Source organism: Vulpes lagopus, chromosome 3, assembly GCF_018345385.1.
Source record: "Vulpes lagopus strain Blue_001 chromosome 3, ASM1834538v1, whole genome shotgun sequence".
Taxonomy (NCBI): Eukaryota; Metazoa; Chordata; class Mammalia; order Carnivora; family Canidae; genus Vulpes; species Vulpes lagopus.
The window spans coordinates 37,867,673-37,886,687 of record NC_054826.1 but is presented as its reverse complement, the minus strand read 5'-3'; the positions used below and the strand labels follow the sequence as shown (position 1 = coordinate 37,886,687).

Sequence of the window (19,015 nt, the reverse complement as noted above, 5' to 3'; positions counted from 1 at the left end):
TCAAGATAATTGAGATAATCAGCTCTCAGAGCGAGTATGTTCTGTTTTCGGTAGCCTGGCAGTAACTTGATTCGTCAAGGAAAATGTTGCACACTTGATGCTGCTCTGTCTGTTACATCTCTGTCCTCACCAAGGGAGGCCACGAGCTCAGGGTTTTGGGCAGGCAACGGGATCTAGCTTTGTTCAGTTTTGGCTTTTTTGATAGTTTTCATCTATTTATGGCAAATGATGTTGAAATATAGAAGTGATGTAAAGTTTCCATTGCAGAAAAAATAAGTGAATTGTCATACAGAAAAATATGACGTAAGAAGTCAAGGTGGTGTCATTGCCAGGAAGGAAGGAGAACAGAAAAAGAACCGTTGGGTGCTCGGGGTGAGGGATTTATCTAGCCAGGGGGCAAGCTGCCCCCCCCCTCCACTCCCATGCCCCCAACAGACATAATCAAGCAGGGATGACCCAAATCCTGTGTCAGAATCCTGCACTCGGCACCAGGCTCCCACCAGGAGGTCAGAAGGACCCTGTGGACCATCCTTCCCAGCCAGCCAAAGCACCTTGCAGCTTCTCCCAGGCACCCCTGTGCAAACCAGGACCTTCCAGTCCCTTCTTGTCCCTCGTGTCACTCCCATGGCCCCTTTGCCATCTAATGCTCTCTCATTTCTCCTTGGTCCTTCATTGGTCTTTGTGGCCCTCCTTTGTACCACTAGGTAAACTGAGGCCCAGAAGGATGCCTCCACCGCCAATTAACAGCAGAGCCACGGCCGTGCTAAAATACCTTTCTGGCTCAGCCCTGGTATGTTTCTCCTTTGTCTGCCAGCCATGGGGTCCAGCAGCAGGGCCCTTTCCTGGAAGTGCCACTTCTACTCCTACTCACCATCTAATACACCTGTCCTGTGGCCCGTGTGAGAGTCTATGTGTTACCCTTCCCAGGTGACATGTGTCTCTTTAAATCAAGAGACACAGCTCTGTGTCTCTACCCACAGAGAGGTGGGTGGCAAGGAGGGGTAAGGGTGTATGGAGTGTGCCCACCGTGCTTCTCGAACACCGCCTTTGGCTACTTCCAGAGGGTCAGGAGTATTGCAGTCCCCAGTCAAGCCTCCCTCTGCCCTGTTGCAGAGCCCTGAGTAGCCGTCCTTGGGCCTTTCGCACCCCTTCCCAGCTAGAAACTGCCCCAAGATACCAGAAAACAAAAACAAAGACAAAGAGATTCAGAGCCAACAGAATGTCTGTTCTTATCCCAGCTTTACTAGTGGCTTTGTGGTCCCGGGGCAGCCCCACATGCTTGCTTAGGCCAGCCTCTTGCTCACACGCTCATAGGTCACGTTTCCGATGGTGGAGATCTGAAAGAGCAACCGGAACACAGGGAGTCAGTGTGGGAGACCCTAAGTGAGATGGAGCACAGCTGGGGAAGACGGGTGTCCAGTCCCAGCCCTAAGTGGAAGTCAGCAGGTTGCACCGTATCTATGAACCTCAGTTTCTCAATTTGTGACACAAGCCTCTGTGCAGACTCAGTGTGGCAAAAGTGCTAAACAGATGTTAGGGCTGATGTGGCTCTTCGTAGTATAATCTTCCACCTGTCTGTTCATTGAAGTTCACCTACTCCCAGCACTTCCCATGTGTTCTCCATTTACTTCTCCCAACAATGCTGTAGGATTTACCCACTGTACAGATGAGAAAACTGAAGTCTAGAGGAGTCAAGTAACCCCTTTAAGATCAAGAGGCCACACTCAGCCTCTGCACCACATAGCATTTATGGGGTCCCTGTGTTTGGTGATGGGAAGATAGAGTCCCTGTCCTGGGGGAAGTGTAAGATTTTATGGGAGGCGCAGGCAAGGGGGTGCTGTTTAGTGAAGGCCCACTGTGTGCTGTGTTCCGGGCCCGAGGCCATCAAGACCCACTGGCATGGGACACACAAATACCCTATCGTGAGTTGATCCTGATACCCAACAGAGGAAGCAGCCTTCTCATGGGAAGTAAGTGGGTGGCTCCAAAACATGGAGTTTTGTGTAAGCAGTTTTGTCAAGGGCAGCAGTGTGAAGTGGAGTGTGAAATTGCAAATGGAGCAAGATAGAGTGTGGGCTGCAAGCAGGGAGGAGGCTGAGACTTGGTCTAGAGAGATGATGAGAGCATGGTGAGAGGCTGCTGGTGGCCCGGCCAGGGAGGAGGGATGCCCACCTAATGCACTCCCCATTGGTAGAGAAGGACAGAGGTGACCGGGAAGATTCTGGGCCTCTAGGAATGGGGGATGTGCAGCCAAAACAGCTTCTCTCTGGTGCCCAATCTGTGTGCATGTGTGCATATGTACGCACACGTGTGTTCGTGTGTGTGTGTGTGTGTGTGTGTGTGTGTGTTGGTGACAACCCTGAGCTCTGGGCACTGCTCATACCATGCAGGCTCCAGAGTCAGGAGCCTCTAGGAATCAGTAAACAGGTTTGTTCAGTTTGGGAAGATTGATCCTCCTTTTGGGCACAAACTACTTCTGGTTCCCCTGCCCTGGGTTCTCCCCACATACTTCACAAGCCACGAGCTTTGCTTCTGGGAGTCAGAACCCACTGGCTGACATTTAATGTAAAAATGTGTCCAAAGCTTTTATCAGATATTCTAAGAGGTCAGTTTCTATTGACCTGGCCTATTTCTGACGTGGGACTTGATCCTAGGACTCCAGGATCATGCCCTGGGCTGAAGGCAGACGCTCAACTAAGCCACTCAGGCATCCCAGATTTGTATTTTTTAATTAAAGACCCACTGGGGGACACCTGGATGGTTCAGTGGTTTAGCGCCTGCCTTTGGCCCAGGGAATGATCCTGGAGCCCAGAGATCGAGTCCTGCATCGGGCTCCCTGCATGGAGCCTGCTTGTCCCTCTGCCTGTGTCTCTGCCTCTCTCTCTGTGTCTCTCATGAATAAATAAATAGTGTCTTTAAAAAAAAAAAAAAAAAAAAAAGACCCACTGGCCTGGGAAGAGCTGGCAGAGAGCCTGGTCCTGAAGCCAGCCAGTGGGACCTGCCTGCACCATGAACTAGCTGTGTGGCTTTGGACAAGTTACTTGTTATCTCTGAGCCTCTATGGCCTCTGTGTAAAATGGGAATAATGGGAGGTCACTGAGTCTCTTGGGCCCCTAGACTGGGTTTGAGATGAGGAAAATGAGAAAACAAGAGGGAGAGAAAAAGAGAGAGGGGGGATTGGGGAGCCTTGCGAGGGTAGGCTAGACCCCAGGGAGCTCGGACTCACAAGGGGAGAATGAAGTGTGGAAGAACCTACCTTTTGCTTTTGACTTCACATCCATTTCTTTCACCTGGGGAAACTTCTGGAGCCCCAGGAGAGGAAATGGAAGTGAGATGAGAGCAGCACCCCCAGTCTGTTTATAGAGCACCAAGTGTGGGAAGGGTTCATCCACAAGTGTGTGTGTGTGTGTGTGTGTGTATTTCTTAATCCACTTCTTTTAAAAGGTTTGATTCATTGCCAATGTTTAGCAGTCTGGAGATTTCACAGAAAAGTGCAAATTTCCAGCTTCTCTAGAAAAATCAGAAGGCCAGGCAGGAAGGGCCTGAAGTCCCTTGGGGAAGTGCAACAGCAGGGCCTCTGTCCTTGCAGGGCTCACCCGGACTCTGGGGAGGGGCCCTCGGGCTTCGGCACTGGTGCCCCCAAGGTGGCAGAGTCACTGGCGAGTGTGTATTCCCAGCACTGGCAGAGAGGCTAGGTGGCCTCCAGCTAAGCATTAGCTCCCAGTGCCTCAGTACCCCCACCTGGAAGATGCAGATAAAAATGCCTCCCTAGGGATCCCTGGGTGGCGCAGCGGTTTGGCGCCTGCCTTTGGCCCAGGGCGCAATCCTGGAGACCCGGGATCGAATCCCACGTCAGGCTCCTGGTGCATGGAGCCTGCTTCTCCCTCTGCCTATGTCTCTGCCTCTCTCTCTCTCTCTCTCTGTGTGTGACTATCATAAATAAATAAAAAAATTAAAAAAAAATGCCTCCCTAACAGGTTTATTGTGAAGAGCCAACAAGATGATGTATGCTGGGTGCTCAGCACAGAGCCCAGTGCATGGGAGGTGCCCAGAAGCCAGGGCCCAGAGGCCCGTCTCTCAGGGGCCATGGCTGGAGGCAGAAACTTGTTCTCATCACTGTCCCAAGAACCAGCAGGACACTCACCTCCACCAGTTTGTCACCCACAACCTCCGAGGTCTGGTGATAGTTGGGGAAGTCCACCACTATCTTCCCCCCGTCCATGTGCACGGTGGCCTGGAAGAGAAGCAAAACGCTGACCCTTGCTTGGCAGAAGGCCCCCCACAGGCCAGCCCGGGAGGGAGGAAGGGTTCCCAGCAGCAATCCCAGCTGTCCCCTATGGGATTTAATTTGCCATGTAGATGTACGATGACATATATCCAAAGATAGAGATAGCACACGCAAGTCACTCAGCCTTGCCGTGCCTCAGCTTTGTCACCTCTAAAATGGGGATGGCAACTGGACCTGCTGCAGAGTTCTTACGAGGATTGGACGATTTCATATGACATGTGGGAAGTGCTTAGAATGTGGTGAGCCCTCCTTGTCAACTGTGGAGTTGTTTTATGATCCTCATTGCTAGGATGATGGTGATGTCGCCTAGGATGTGGATTGCGGCATTGTTTGTAATTGTAAACAACCTAAATATCCAGCTTGGACTCTCCACCGGTAAGTAACCTAAATATCTATCAAAGAGGGACTATCAAATGAATGATAGCTTTTCCTTACTTTAGGATACTGTGCCAGCATTGAAAAGAATAAGGCAAATCAATACTTGCTGACACAGAACGACATCATGAGAAATTGTTAAATTTTTAAAATACACAAGTGACAGGGCACCTGGGTGGCTCAGTGGGTTAAGTGGCTGCCTGCAGCTCAGGTCCTGATCCCAGGGTCCTGGGACAGAGCCCTGCATCAGGCTCCCTGCTCCGCAGGGAGGCTGCTTCTCCCTCTGCCCTTCCCCCCCAGCTCCTTCTCGTTCTCTCGGTCTCTCTCTCTCACAAAAATAAATAAATAAAATCTTTAAGAAATAAAATGCACAAGAGACAGAATAGGAACATTATGACCACTTATTCTCCACCGTGGCAGCCTAAGGGGCAGAGTATTTACTGTCACGGTCGGGGGCGATAGAGGGGACCCAGAATGGGTGGGAGACCCGAGGGACCAGGCTCAGGAGGATGAGGAGGGCACCTTCAACTTCTTTCTTAGGTAAGATTGCGGTTTCGAACGCGCATGAATCTGGTTCTAGGGCTGTTCATGTCTAGCCTACACGGAGGTCACGCTCTCTGGAGCCAGGCTGCCTGGCTGTGAAGGCCTGCTGCACCGTGGGGCCGGGGCAAGCCACCAAGCCCGTGGCTCAGCCCAGCTCCCTCATCTGTAAAATGGGCCCGTAATTGTAGCGACTAGGTAGGATTCCCTGCATTAACACGTGTGACGTATTCAGCAGGTGTCTGGGCTACACGACGTGCTAGGCAAATGTTAATTAGCATCTTGAACAGTTTCTCTACAGCGTCTGTTATTGACGTAGTGTCAAAAAACTGGGGGGGGGGGTGGTTTAAGTTGCCGGGTAATTCAGGCACTTAAGGGTGGAGGCTGGAGGCTGGGTGGGAGAACAGGGGCTCGGCTTGGGGTGCAGCCCCAGGGGACATGCTTGAGACCAGGAAGGGGGGGGTGGCCAGTGGCCTCTCACCTTGAACTTCTTGCCCCCCATGGTCTCCATGTCACACTCCGTGCCGATGGTGAACCTGTTGGTCATGGAGTGGCCCCCCGGGTAGTGCTGGGACCAGGTGAAGTTCTGTCCATCCTGCTGCACCTCCGTGACAATCTTGAAGTTTCGGCCCTTTTCGATAGCGTCGTTGGGGAGCCCTGGCCCAGGGACAAGGAGAGCGGTCACATGGGAGCCACTTGCCACCAGGGCCCTGGGAGAGGGCTTCCTCGTGGGGCAGGCCGCGCGCTGGGAAGAGACACATCCCAGCTCCACCAGGCCCAGGGAGCTGGGAGGAGCCACTGCCTCCCTGAGCCTCAGTGTTTCCATCTACAAGATGGGAGATAATAAGGCCCATCTCACGGGGCTGTCGCAGGGATGGAATTAAAGTGATTGTGTCTTGGAAAACTCCTGGTGTACAGCTGACAATACCAGCCGTCTGCTAGCGCAATAACAGACAACAGACACTGTCAAGGTCACAAGGTCTGGAATGAATGGGAGCGTCGAGACTGTCTTCTAACGCTCTTGTTTCACAGATTAGGCAGTGAGGACCCGGAGTGGGAAAGGGGCTCCAGGGAGGCTCACAGCAGCCCCTGGTCTACAACGGAGGCTGGCGCCCTTTCAGCACCACCGGTTGCAGGCGAAGCCAGGTAACTGTTCTTCGGGGCCACTCCCAGTAACTGACTCTTGTCTCCCCCGGGCCCCGGGGCACACCTGCCCTGCTCTCACGGCCTCTCTGCCCACTGGGAGAACCTGTGCCCTGCCACCCCCCCCCTGCCTAGGACTGTCCCCTGATTCTCTACAGTGGCACTGCCTTAGACTTAGAGCATCAGGATTTGTGCAGGATTGTCAGGGCCATGGACCCATGTTTGTTGAATGGCCAGATGAACGCATGGCTTGTCGAACCTGGTCTCTATACTAAACCCTTGGTCCCCTCTCCCCGGGTACCACTCATCATCTCATCGTTGAGTCCTGGGTTCTAATGATCTCTGCCCCTATTTTACAGTGTGACCCTGGGCATGTCGTGCTGAGGCACCCCATCAGCAACGTCAGGTTGGCCCTTGCATATAGCAGGTGTTCCCTATACATCTGAATGAATAAGTTAAAGCAATCAAGTCTTCAGCTCACCCACTACCAGCTGTGCGACCTTGGACTAGTAACTCAGCTTCTCTGGGCCTCAAGGAGTTTGGATTCGCAGCCCCAGGCTGGCTGTGACAAACCAGCCCAGGGAAGGGGTGCTCATGCACTCACTCACCGAGGCGCTTCATGAACTCGTCATAATTCTTGTCACTCTCGAACTCGTACTTGCCGTTGAAGGCCATGCTGCTGGGAGAGCCGGAGGCCAGAGAGCACGGGGACGAGAAAGAATGGCCTTGCACTGAGGAGCCCAGTGCCCCAGCTTATAAACCCTTCCACATGCTGGGGCTGGGCCCCTAAGTCACCCCATCTCTCCCTGCAGCCCTGAAGAGGAAGCGCTTGCTGTTTTATGACGTGGGCGGGACCTAGAGGAGCAGAGCCGTGAGGTTATTCACCCTGGGGAAGTGCTGGCTGTAAGCCCACTGCCACTCCCAGCAAGAGCGGTGGCAACGCCATAGCATCCGAGGCCTCATCCACCTCTCCCTCCTCCCTCCCTCTGTCTTTGCCCTGCCATGCTCCCAACATTCCTTATTTACTTGTTCACCCCCTACCCCATTTATCCACCAAAGTGCTTCGAGCACCTACTGCATACAGGGCTGGCACTGAGGCAACACGGGTGAATGCAACGTACACCCTCCCCCAGAGAGCAGCCAGTCTAGTCCAGAGACAAAACGCAGGCCTGCAGAGAACCCTCATGCACACTGGATGTGCTGAGTCCCTAGACAAATGCAGATGTGTGACCTGGGGCCCAGGGAAGGAGCAGGCCCTGCAGCTGGGGACAGGGGCATCTTTGTATAGGAGATGGCATTTGATGCGGGTCTGGAAAGAACCATAGGACTTGCATGTTTAGAGAAACAGGGCTGGAGAAGGCAGGGAACACAGGGAAACAATATTCTAGGATGAGGGAACAGTGTGATGAAGGTGGGAAGGGCCATGATGAAAGGAAAAATGAGTCTGGTTGCAGCAAAGAGCACTTGAAGGAGAAGAGACACAAGCAGGCTGCAGATACTGCCAGCAAGGCGAAGCAGCAGCCCAGGGGCACAAGGAGCAGCTTGGCGCAGGAGCTGCCGGGGTCCACTGGAGACCCGCCACATACCAGGCTCAGGCCAGGAGCTCCATGTATTCGGACTTCACAACTGGGAGGGCGGGGGTTCAGACCCCAGACCTCCAGCACCCCTACACGCTGGGCCTCCATCTCCCCCTCGAGAACTCCTGCCCTGCCTGTCCAATGGGACTGCTCCCTGGGTCAGACTGACTGACCATGCCTTCTATAAGGACTCTCCTTTTTCTTATTATTAATGACGCAAATTTCTGCAAGTCTGTCACCTTTGGCAGAATCAGATCTTCATGAACCCCCATCATTTCTTTGGGACTGAGTGGTTCCTGAACAGGTGAAATCCACTTTGCCCCATTTTGCCGATGTTCAATCTCCAGTCTTGGAATTCCTTTCTCCTGCCAAGGTCTTATTTTTAAAAAATCATAAACACACACACACACACACACACACACACATACACACACACACACATCCTCATCATCATTATCGTGATCACAGATTTTCTGATAAGTTATATATATTAACATTTTATGAGCCAGAGCAAGTAAGTCCTATCAGTTGATACAGATGGCCCTTGATAATGGTTTTTTATCTATCCTACTAAACTTAAAAATGTATACATATGGGGGATCCCTGGGTGGCTCAGTGGTTTAGCGCCTGCCTTTGGCCCAGGGCGCAATCCTGGAGTCCCTGGATTGAGTCCCGCATCAGGCTATTGAGTCCCGCATCGGGCTCCCAGCATGGAGCCTGCTTCTCCCTCTGCTTGTGTCTCTGCCTCTCTCTCCCTATGTCTCTCATGAATAAATAAATAAAATCTTTTTTAAAAAATGTATACATATACTTCTTACATAAATGAAACTATATTGTTCTATAACCTCATCTTTATACAATGATATGGGTACATGTCTGTATGATGACATATTTCACATCCCTTTTGATAGAGTTATTTGCTGTTGGACTTCTGGGAGGGGAAGTTTACCCCCACTAAATGTGAGGCCACAGTGAGCTTCTGATGTAATTTTTATTTTTTTTTAAGATTGTATTTATTTATTCGTGAGAGACACACAGAGAGAGGCAGAGACATAGGCAGAGGGAAAAGCAGTCTCCCCAGAGGGAGCCCAATGCAGGACTTGATACCAAGACCCTGGGATCATGCTCTGAGCCAAAGGCAGACACTCAACCACTGAGCCACCCAGGTGCCCCTGTATATGATTTTTAAAAAAGCGTTCCCTTTAACTAAAGTCTCAGGATGGGATTCAAAGTTATGGTATCTGGAACTTTTTTTTTTTTTAAGATAGATGATGATGATAGATAGATGATAGATAGATGATAGATAGATAGATAGATAGATAGATGATAGATAGATAGATAGATAGATAGATAGATAGATAGATGATAGGGATGCCTGGGTGGTTCAGCAATTGAGCGCCTGCCTTCAGCCCAGGGCGTGATCCTGGAGTCCTGGGATCAAGTCCTACATCTGGCTCCCTGCATGGAGCCTGCTTCTCCCTCTGCCTGTGTCTCTGCCTCTTGCTGTGTGTGTCTCATGAATAAATAAATAAAACCTTAAAAAAAGAAAAGATAGATGACAGATAGTGGCAGTGGGCAGAGGGACAAGAGAAGGAGAAAAGCAGACTCCCCACGGAGCACAGGGGCAGGGCAGGGGCTCGATCCCAGGATTACAAGAACATGATCTGAGCTGAAATCAAGAGTCTGATGCTTAACCAACCAACTGAACCACCCAGTACCCTGGGATTTGGAACATTCTTATAGCTCTTAACATGTTTTGCCAAGTTGTAACTCAACTGGTTTTATATCCAGCTTGTCTGGGTGCTGAATTTGGGAGGGATGCAGAGTTTAGACCACTTTTGGTACTTCCCCCAAACATACTGTCCCCCAACCTTTCAAACTATGCCATCTTGAAAATCTATCTCTTTTCATTTTAATAAACTTTATGGATGGTGGAAAGGGCTTTTAATTTTCTGATTATAAAAGTAATTGATGTTCATAGTAGAGAATTTGGGAGGAGCTAATCACAGATAAGCTAAGAACTACCTAGATCCCACCAAAGGTTCTTTTTTTAAAATAATAAAATTAATACATATTCATTGTTTAAAAAGACAAACACTCAAAACTGGGTAAAGTAAAAGTGAACGTCCCTTATCCCAGTACATTCTCATTTTCAAGAATCAGTTGCTGTTAAATTCAGAGTATAGCCTTCTAGACATTTCCCAGATGCACACAAAAATACTTTCTTTTCTTTTTAACAAAAATGAAATCTTAGGATAGTGTTATATCTTGCTTTTTTTCCATCTAGCAATATATCGTGGACATTAATGAATGTTATTTCTTCATGGAAACTCAAAAATATCCCACTATTAAGAAGGACTTTCCAAAGACATCTGGGTGGCTCAGTGGTTGAGATCTGCCTTCAGCTCAGAGTAAGATCCTGGGGTCCAGGGATCAAGTCCCGCATCAAGCTCCCTGCAGGGAGCCTGCTTCTCCCTCTGCCTATGTCTCTGCCTCTCTGTCTCTCATGAATAAATCAATAAAATCTTAAAAAAAAAAAAAAAAAGGACTTCCCAAATGGATAACTCCACTAATAGAATATCTTATGTCACCTGTCCTAGGCAGGGGAAAACAAAGGAGCATTTGCCATCTTCCTATAAACCTGGGAGGAAAATAATTTCACTGCAGTAATTGGCATGTAAGTTAGATAGGTGACAGCTGGTTGGTAAGCTAGAGAGGCTTAGGGGATGGAGTATAGACTCCTGGATTCCCCTGAGGTCTCTAGTATTGGAGGAAGTATGTACTTTGTAGAGTCCCACCTTCATGCCTTTGGCCTGCCTGGAATGACAGCTCACCTTTCATCTGTCTTTCCAAATTCTGTCCTTCCAATTCTACCTCCACTAGGGAGCCTTCTCTTATGATACTGACTTCTAGAGCGTCCCTTGCAGAAACCCCCATAGTGTGTACCATCTGCTTGTAATAGCTCACGGGGAGACCTGAGCTTCAGTGTTACCTGCATGAGTCTTCATGTATTAGCTCTGAGACTTTAGATACGCAACTTTCATTCACTCAGCAAACTTAAGCTGAGCACCTGCTGTGCTCTATGCTCTGGAAACACCAAGTATCTGCCTTCAAGTCTTGTGGGAGACTCAGGCTAGGAAACAGGTAGTTACAACACAGTGTAATAAATAAGAGGGAGGATATTGTTGGAAAACAGAGCTAGCACCCTGACCACCTCCTAAAGATTAGGGAAAGTTGTTCTGAGAGGAATTGATCCAATCAACCAGACTTAACTTACTCATTATTAAATGTGGATTTAAAATAAAAACCGTATCTCAGAGTTTTAATGAAATTAAATGAATTTAATAAATAAAGTGCTTAGCACAGGATTCAGTATCTCCTAAATGCTCATTGAATGACAGTATTATTCCCACTCATTGGCAATTTGTCCAGCCTATGCGCCTACTGTTTCAAATTAATAAATATTTATTATAGCATTAATTTAACTCTTCACAAAATGTGTCTTTTATTGCCCAATTAGATTGTAATCCCTTCAAGAAAAGAAGCTGCATCTCATCCCTCCTTGTAGATTTGTACCTAGGAGACTCTGGGATACCATTGATTTCATTTTATTTGTTCAGATCAGTCTGCAATAGGCTATGAGGCTGTGTTCTTTAAAAAAAAAAAAAGAAAGAAAGAAAAGAAAAGAAAAGCTTTATTTTATTTATTTATTTGAAAGAGAGAGCTGGGGGAGGGGCTAAGGGAGAGGAAGAGAGAGAATCTCAAGCACTTCATGTTGGGCTCAGAGCCCAACTCGGGGCTAGATCTCATGATCCTGAAATCATGACCTGAACCAAAATAAAGAGTCAGACGCCCAACTGACTGAGCCACCCAGGTGTCCAGGAGATTGTGTTCTTTATTTTTTTAAAGATTTTATTTATTTATTTGAGAGACAGCGAGCATGGGCAAGGGTGGAAGGGCAGAGGTAGAGGGAAAAGCAGGCTCCCTGCCAAGCAGAGAACCCCACACAGGGCTCCATCCCAGGACCCCAAGATCATGACATGAGCTGAAGGTAGATGCTTAACCAACTGAGCTACCCAGGTGCCCTGAGGTTGTGTTCTTTACAGTGTGGTCTTCATCATACACTGCTGAGGGTACAGGCAAGGGAGACTTGTGAAAAATGGGCTCCTAGGCTCTAACCCCCAGAAGTTCTGACTTGGTAGGTCTGTGTGGGGCCCCAGAATCTGCATTTGCCATACTCCTGGTGGTTGAGCTGCAGTTACCCTGAGAAGCTCCAGGCCAGGGGATATGGAAAAGAGTGGGTAGGATGGACCAGACAGCCTCTCCAGGGCCCCACTTAACTTCCTTACCCATTGACTTCCTTCTGCAGGTCAGAATTGCTTTCTCCTCAATAGCTACTCACTCAAGGTCAGCATCAAAGGCAGGATGGGTGCGGTGGAGGTGTGGGACAGGACAACGTTGGCACCGGGATACCTGACTCAGCAGCCCTCCTCTCCCCTTCACTGCAGTTTATGAGTGCATCTGACCCTCCATCCCTCCTCTCACCTGTGCCCTGCCTCTTCCCTCTTCAGCTGCGGTTCGCCTATTTGCTCACTTATTGAGAACCTTCCAAGAGGGGTAAATGAACTCAAACTGCCTCCATATCACAGTGAGTTTTTATGGAGCAATTGAGCTAATAGAGCAACTCTACCCCAATGGAGATCAAGAAGAGCCTCAAGGTTAATGCACCTGGGCCACCCCAACTTCCCATCTGGCCTCTGGCTCCTGCTTCAAATCAGCCACCATCATTCTGAGAGTAACTAGCCTAGGGAGTGAGAAATGCAGGTGCTTTAGTCCATGGTTGGAAGACAAATCCTCCTCCTAACCTCCCCACCCAGGACCTTCCAGCACCTTACATGGAGTAAGTGATTGATCAGGGTTACACATTCCTTAATCAAACCTCCTTCTTCTTCTTTGCTCAACCAAAACTCTGAAATGCTAGTTGGGGTTGATCCTAGAGCATCAAGGCTAGATGAGATCTCTGAGGGCAATTTATTCCATGATGATTTTCCTAGCTCTGCTCTCAGGTGTCGGAAGCTAAGAAATTCAGCATTCCCTTGAAACAGTCATTATCTTGTTAACCCACAATTTGAAGCAGAAGTGATGGAGACTCTGAGACCCAGAGGTCAGGGTTTGAATCCCAGATCTGATATTCACTGTCTGGGGGACCTTGGTTAAGTCATTTATCTTCCTGTGTTTCTGTTTTCTCATGAGCTAATTAAATAAGTTAATTTCGGTAAAGCATTTTTCACAGAGCCTAACATACCTTGTTTCGTTATGCTTTGCTTTATTCTGCTTTGGAGATGCTGCATTCTTTACAAAACAGTCGAGCAAGTCTACTGGCCCTATTTTTCCAACAGCATTTGTTTGCTTTGTGTATCTGTGCCACACTTTGGTAATTCTAGCAATATTTCAAACTTTTCTATTACCATTATATTTGTGACAGTGAACTGTGATCAGTAATTATGAGTCACTGGAAGCTCAGGTGATGGTTAGCACTTGTAGCAATAAAACATTTTTTCAGACATAATGCTACTACACACTTAGTAGATTGCAGCATAGTGTAAACATAACTTTTTTAAAAAGATTTTATTTATTTATTCATGAAAGACACAGAGAGAGGCAGAGACATAGGCAGAGGGAGAAGCAGGCTCCCCGTAGGGAGCCTGATGTGGGGCTCGATCCCAAGATCCTAGGATCATGACCTGAGCCAAAGCCAGACACTCAACCACTGAGCCACCCAGGTGCTCCTAAACATTTATATGCACTAGGAAGCCGAAAACTTCATTCAACTCACTTTGTTTTGATATTTGCTTTTTTGCAGTGGTCTGTTATTGAACCCGCAATATCTCTGAAGGTTGCCTGTATATAAAAGAGTGTTACATAAATGTTGCTGGGGCAGGCCAGCTGTGTAGTTTCAACGCTGCTATGTCTGGTCACCAGCTTTGTAAAAACAATCATCTCCATCTTTGCTAAGCGTCAGAAGCCCCAGAGTTTGGTCCTCATTCTTGTCTGTTCACTGAGCACTCACTCCCCTGGTGAGCTCTCCCTGTCCAAGGCTTTAAATACCTTCTATGCAGATGACTCTCCAACTATCTTCTCATCTTAGACCACCCCCTGTGACTTATATCCAACTGACTATCCAATGGCTCCACCTCATGTCTTGTGCCATCTCAAACTTAACCTAAAACCCTTGTTCTTCAGACCTCAGCAAAGCCTCCTCCTCCCCTGTACTTCTTCAGCTCCATTGATAGGGAATCTCAGAAGCCAACATCCATTCCGAACCTTTAAGGTGCTAAATACTTTACAAGAATTACCACTCAATTCTCCCAACCAATCGGTTAGATAGGTTCTGATATTATCCCCACTACTTAGATTAGGAAACGGAGGTTCAGAAATGTCACACTCAGGTGGTAAGTGGAGATGGCAGTCTGGCTTCAGGTCCTGCCCTTGTGTCCTCTCACTAAATGCAGCAATTTAGTTTGGATGCAGCCTCCAGAACCAACCAATTCTTGGAGACCATTACTGCCCCTGCAATACTTATGGAGGGATCCCAAAGTGTCAGACCCTGTGCTGAGTGTTGGACACATGGCATCTTGAATTCCCAAAAGAGCTGTTATTATCCCTATATACAGAAGAGAAAATCTAGGCTCAGAAAAATTAGATGACTTATCCAAGATCACAGAGCTTGTTGTTGATGACACTTGGATTTGAATTCAGTTCACTCTGACCTGAAGTGGTACTTAACACCACTATGGATCCTCTCAGACCTCTGATGAAAGCAGAATGCCAGTCTCTGGTTCTAACAGAGTTATGACCCATGCGTTCATTAATTCATTCGTTCAACATACATTTCCTGAGCACCAGGGTAGGTGTTAGAGAGCAGAGATACACAGCAAGAGAAAACAGTCCCCACCCCAATAAATGAAGCTCTACCCTTATAGATCATCCCCTTTGCCCTACTGCACCTTCCAATTTTAGCCTTGCTTTCTTTCCTATCCAGCCCACTGATGCATCACTTCCTCTGCCGGGACCCTCAATGTTCATTGGTTACTTTGGTTTCATAGGCCCCATCCTTGGGCCTCTTCTGCCCCAAACTATCTTTCCACCCACCCATCTCCAGGACTTCTGACTACAATCAGGAGAGAAAGCCCAGTGCAAGGGAAGAGAGGGTGAAACCACCACAAATTCATGATCTTCCCTCAGCCAGGTTTTGAATACTCAGTAGTCCTTCCCGTCATCACAGGGTGGTCATCACCTCTTACCAAGTCTTCTACATCATTCTCACCACCCGAGTCCACTCCAGTCCCAGCCATCACTTTAATGACCATATAGTAATCCACAGTGTGGGTGTATTGCAACTTATTCAACCAGTCCTCATTGTTGGACAATTAGGTTAGGTAGGAACAAGCACATACATGAATAGGAAACACCACAATGTGAAGACAAAACAAAAGCATTATTCAAGGCTACCAATTAACATGAATAGTATTATTTGAGGCAGGTGGGATGGGGCTGAAGTTCTGGTAGATGTTCATGGATCATGAGATTTATGGCAGAGTGGGCTTCATAACCATCCATGAACTGAACCAGGAGGCAACATTTTATACATATACGTGAATGTTTTGGAGCAGGTTTATGGCTTTCATCAGGTGCTCTAGGGGGCCTCCCCAAAAGTGAAAGGCCACGAGTGTGGTCTATAATTTGTAACAAGCACTGATCAGAAGGGCCCAGAGAATTTATTAAAAAGATCAGTGAAGTAAAAACGTGAGTCTAAATCCCACACAGACCGGGGGATAAAACCTCACTCTTCAATTTCATTTGTATACCTTTGAGTAACTTACTAAAAACATTTGAGCCTTTATTTTTTTTTTAATTTTTTTTTTTTTTTTTAATTTATGATAGTCACAGAGAGAGAGAGAGGCAGAGACACAGGCGGAGGGAGAAGCAGGCTCCATGCACCGGGAGCCTGATGTGGGATTCGATCCCGGGTCTCCAGGATCGCGCCCTGGGCCAAAGGCAGGCGCCAAACCACTGCGCCACCCAGGGATCCCCATTTGAGCCTTTAAAACAGGAATTTAAGGGGCACCTGGTTGGCTCAGTCCATAGATCACATGACTCTTGATCTTGAGATTATAAGACCAAGCCCCAAGATGTAGAAAGAGATTACTTTTAAAAAAATCTAGGGATGCCTGGGTGGCTCAGCAGTTGAACATCTGCCTTCAGCCCAGGGTGTGATCCTGGAATCCTGGGATCAAGTCCCACATCAGGCTCCCTGCAGGGAGCCTGTTTCTCTCTCTGCCTGTGTCTCGCCTCTCTCTCTCTGCATCTCTCATGAATAAATAAATAAAATATTTAAATAAATAAATAAAAAATTTAAAAATTTTTTTAAATCTAAAAAAAAAAATGTTCATAGGTCATAAACCTGTACAGGAAGAGTGACCTCAGAGACAGTACCCAGAGATGTGATGGGAAGTCCTGTAGCCTTTGGTCTGCAGGGCAGCCTCCTCCCTGAAGACAGTTTTTGCCAGACAAGGAAAACCCTTGTTTTCTGTTTCTGCTCCATGTCTCTGTTCCACTCTCTTTTTGAGCTGATGGAATGTCTGACTGTTGTAGGCACAGCCCTTCAGATTACAAGTAAAGAAACCCACTTGAGAGAGGCTTGGCCAAAAAGGCAAACTTATTAGGTTAAAATAAACTATACATACTTGTTAATATTTGATCTTCTAGACTTTTTAAAACAACAATTCCACATGGTTCAATCTAATGTAAGGATGCAGGACCAACTTAGGGAACCCAAGGCATGGAAATGGAGTTGGGTGTCATGAGGACCTAGGACCAGGAAGGAACTGGAGAGCATCAGGAATCAGCTTCTCTGCTGTCATGTGCAGCTTCTCTCTCTGTGTCTACTTGATTCTTGCTTCCTGCTGTCCTTTCTCTGCTGTCCACGTGCACACACACCCGGGGGCTTTCAGAGCAACCAACAGACGCTGAGTGGGGAGAAAGAATCTGATTGGTCTATCGTGAGTCAGGTGTCTGCCTCCCCCACCCCACCCCACCCCACCCCATCATCTGTGGGCAGGGAAGCAGGGGTCTTTATTGCAAGCAGTGGAAACAGATGTGAGCAGAAAAGAAATTTATTGGAAGGATAGAGATTAGATCACATCACAGAATTTTCAGGGTTGGAAAACAAGCCAGGACAGGAGAGGGTAATCAGCTAGAACTATGGCCTCAGTTACATCACAGAAATGGTTTTGTTGGGGGACGCCTGGGTGGCTCAGAGGCTGAGTGCCTGCCTTCAGCCCAGGGTCTGATCCTGGAGTCCTGGGATCGAGTCCCACGTTGGGGTCCCTGCATGGAGCCTGCTTCCCCTCAGCCTATGTCTCTGCCTCTCTCTCTCTGTCTCTCTGTGTCTCTAATGAATGAATAAATAAAATCTTTCAAAAAAAGGAGTGGTTTTGTTGGGATGTTGTTGCCAGTACCCCCAAAAGCTGGACTGGGCAGTTTGTATCCCTATCAATGGCGAGACGGCTCACTGGCATTGTAGCCAACATTCCCCTGGGCAGTGGGTATGTCCCCCTAACTCCTTCCCATTCCCAACAGATACCAGAATGGATTCTCTTGTCCCTGCTTCTTTGTATCACCAGCTGCAGAGGAAATGTCCCAGTGGGAATGTCTGATTGGTTGAGCTGAAGTCATAAGCAGGCACCTCATTGCCACTGGATGATGAGAACATGAGGCCCATCTGGCCTTTGCTGCTTCATACTGGGAAGTGGACCCCACCTTCCACCAGAACCCATGCTGTGGGGAGTTCTCTAAACATAGGCAACAGTGCAGATACCCACCAATGTGTCCACTGCTCAGGTGGACAGGGACAGTTTTGAAGAAGGTACTGCGGGATGAGCAGACACCCAGAAAGTCTCCACAACAGTGACCTCTCTCCTAGGATCCTGCCCAGCTCATGTGCCATGCCCTCCAGGAAGCCGTTTTCTCCTTCCAGTCTAGTCCATCCAGGTTTGGTTCTCTTCTGTTTAGAATCTGCATAGGAGGACACAGGATTAAATTGTTACTGTTACTTTTCTACCAGAGATTGAAGCAGAGGAGGGCAGGAAGTCTACCCTGTGTGCTTCTCTGTGCCCCATACAGCAGCTGACCCAGGGTGGCCTTGTAGTAGGAATGGTTACCAGTACTTGTTGGTTGCCTCAGTCGGGGCTTTTCCGGATGTAACAGACACTGATGCTTAGTGATAAACAAAAAGGGAATTTCTTGGGAGGGCGTGGGCAGCTCGTAGAAAGGATAGAAAAGCTAAACCACCAGACACCTCAAGATGCCACATAGCGCCAGGGAGCAAGAAGGAAAGACCAGTGAATCACCTTCAACCAACCTCCATCCTTACAACACTCCACTTAAGACTCAAATTCCCAAGCTCTGTGCGGTGGTAGTATCATAGCCAATGAGGTTTATCTGAGGCGCGATTATTGCTAATTGAAAGACCCAAAATTCCCAGCTTGGCTAACTACTGGCTGTATCAATTGGGCAGGTGATACAGGTGATATCAGGTGTATCAATTGGGCAGGTGATAGTCACCCTAAATTTCTGTGCTTGGGTTTCCACATCGGCAGAATGGGGCTAACAAGTCAACCCACCTCCTGGGAGGATTGGATAACTCCATGCGCTAAGGTACTCAGAAAGGGGATGGCACCTGCTCTTACAGGAAAGGGAAATGTATGTTCTTACAAGACCTACAGGTCCTCTCTCCAATTCCTTAGCTACCGAAGACTGGAAAAGAAGATTGCTCACCCCACCTCCACTGGTCTAATCCTGACCGGGGGCCCTAGCCAGGAAGGAGGAGGAAGTGTAGGAGGTAGATCCAACAACATCCAGGCAACCTCACCTCCACACTCACAACCAAAGCAGCCCATGACCCTCAGAAGATATTGCTTTGGGCCAAAGTCAGGTGCCAAAAGGTCTTCATCCAGTTCCCTGTGCAATTATTCATCCCCCACTCTCCTGCCTCTGGCTAACTGTGATTAATTCCTGTGGCAGTCACAGG

At 48.2% G+C, this 19,015-nt stretch overlaps 1 protein-coding gene and 1 pseudogene across 1 annotated transcript; one reads left to right on the top strand and one right to left on the bottom strand.

The window, feature by feature from the left end:
* Positions 1–1,220: 1,220 nt before the first annotated feature.
* On the bottom strand, positions 1,221–7,135 carry FABP6 (fatty acid binding protein 6). Its single transcript, XM_041750716.1, has 4 exons — positions 6,955–7,135; positions 5,685–5,860; positions 4,145–4,234; positions 1,221–1,337 (listed from the first exon to the last, which is right to left on the bottom strand). The coding sequence occupies exons 1-4, from the start codon at positions 7,019–7,021 to the stop codon at positions 1,284–1,286; spliced, it is 387 nt and encodes a 128-aa protein (XP_041606650.1). The 5' UTR covers positions 7,022–7,135; the 3' UTR covers positions 1,221–1,283.
* Positions 7,136–18,386: 11,251 nt separating this feature from the next.
* LOC121488593 lies at positions 18,387–18,508 on the top strand (annotated as a pseudogene).
* The last annotated feature ends 507 nt before the right edge of the window (positions 18,509–19,015 follow it).

Bases quoted from the DNA above. Each gene is read 5' to 3' on its own strand.
- FABP6 (XM_041750716.1), bottom strand. From the start codon at position 7,021: ATGGCCTTCAACGGCAAGTACGAGTTCGAGAGTGACAAGAATTATGAC. The intron at 5,861-6,954 runs GTGAGTGAGTGC...TCCCTGGGCCAG, and splicing joins CGAGTTCATGAAGCGCCTCG to GGCTCCCCAACGACGCTATC. The intron at 1,338-4,144 runs GTGAGTGTCCTG...TTGCTCTTTCAG, and splicing joins TGGGTGACAAACTGGTGGAG to ATCTCCACCATCGGAAACGT.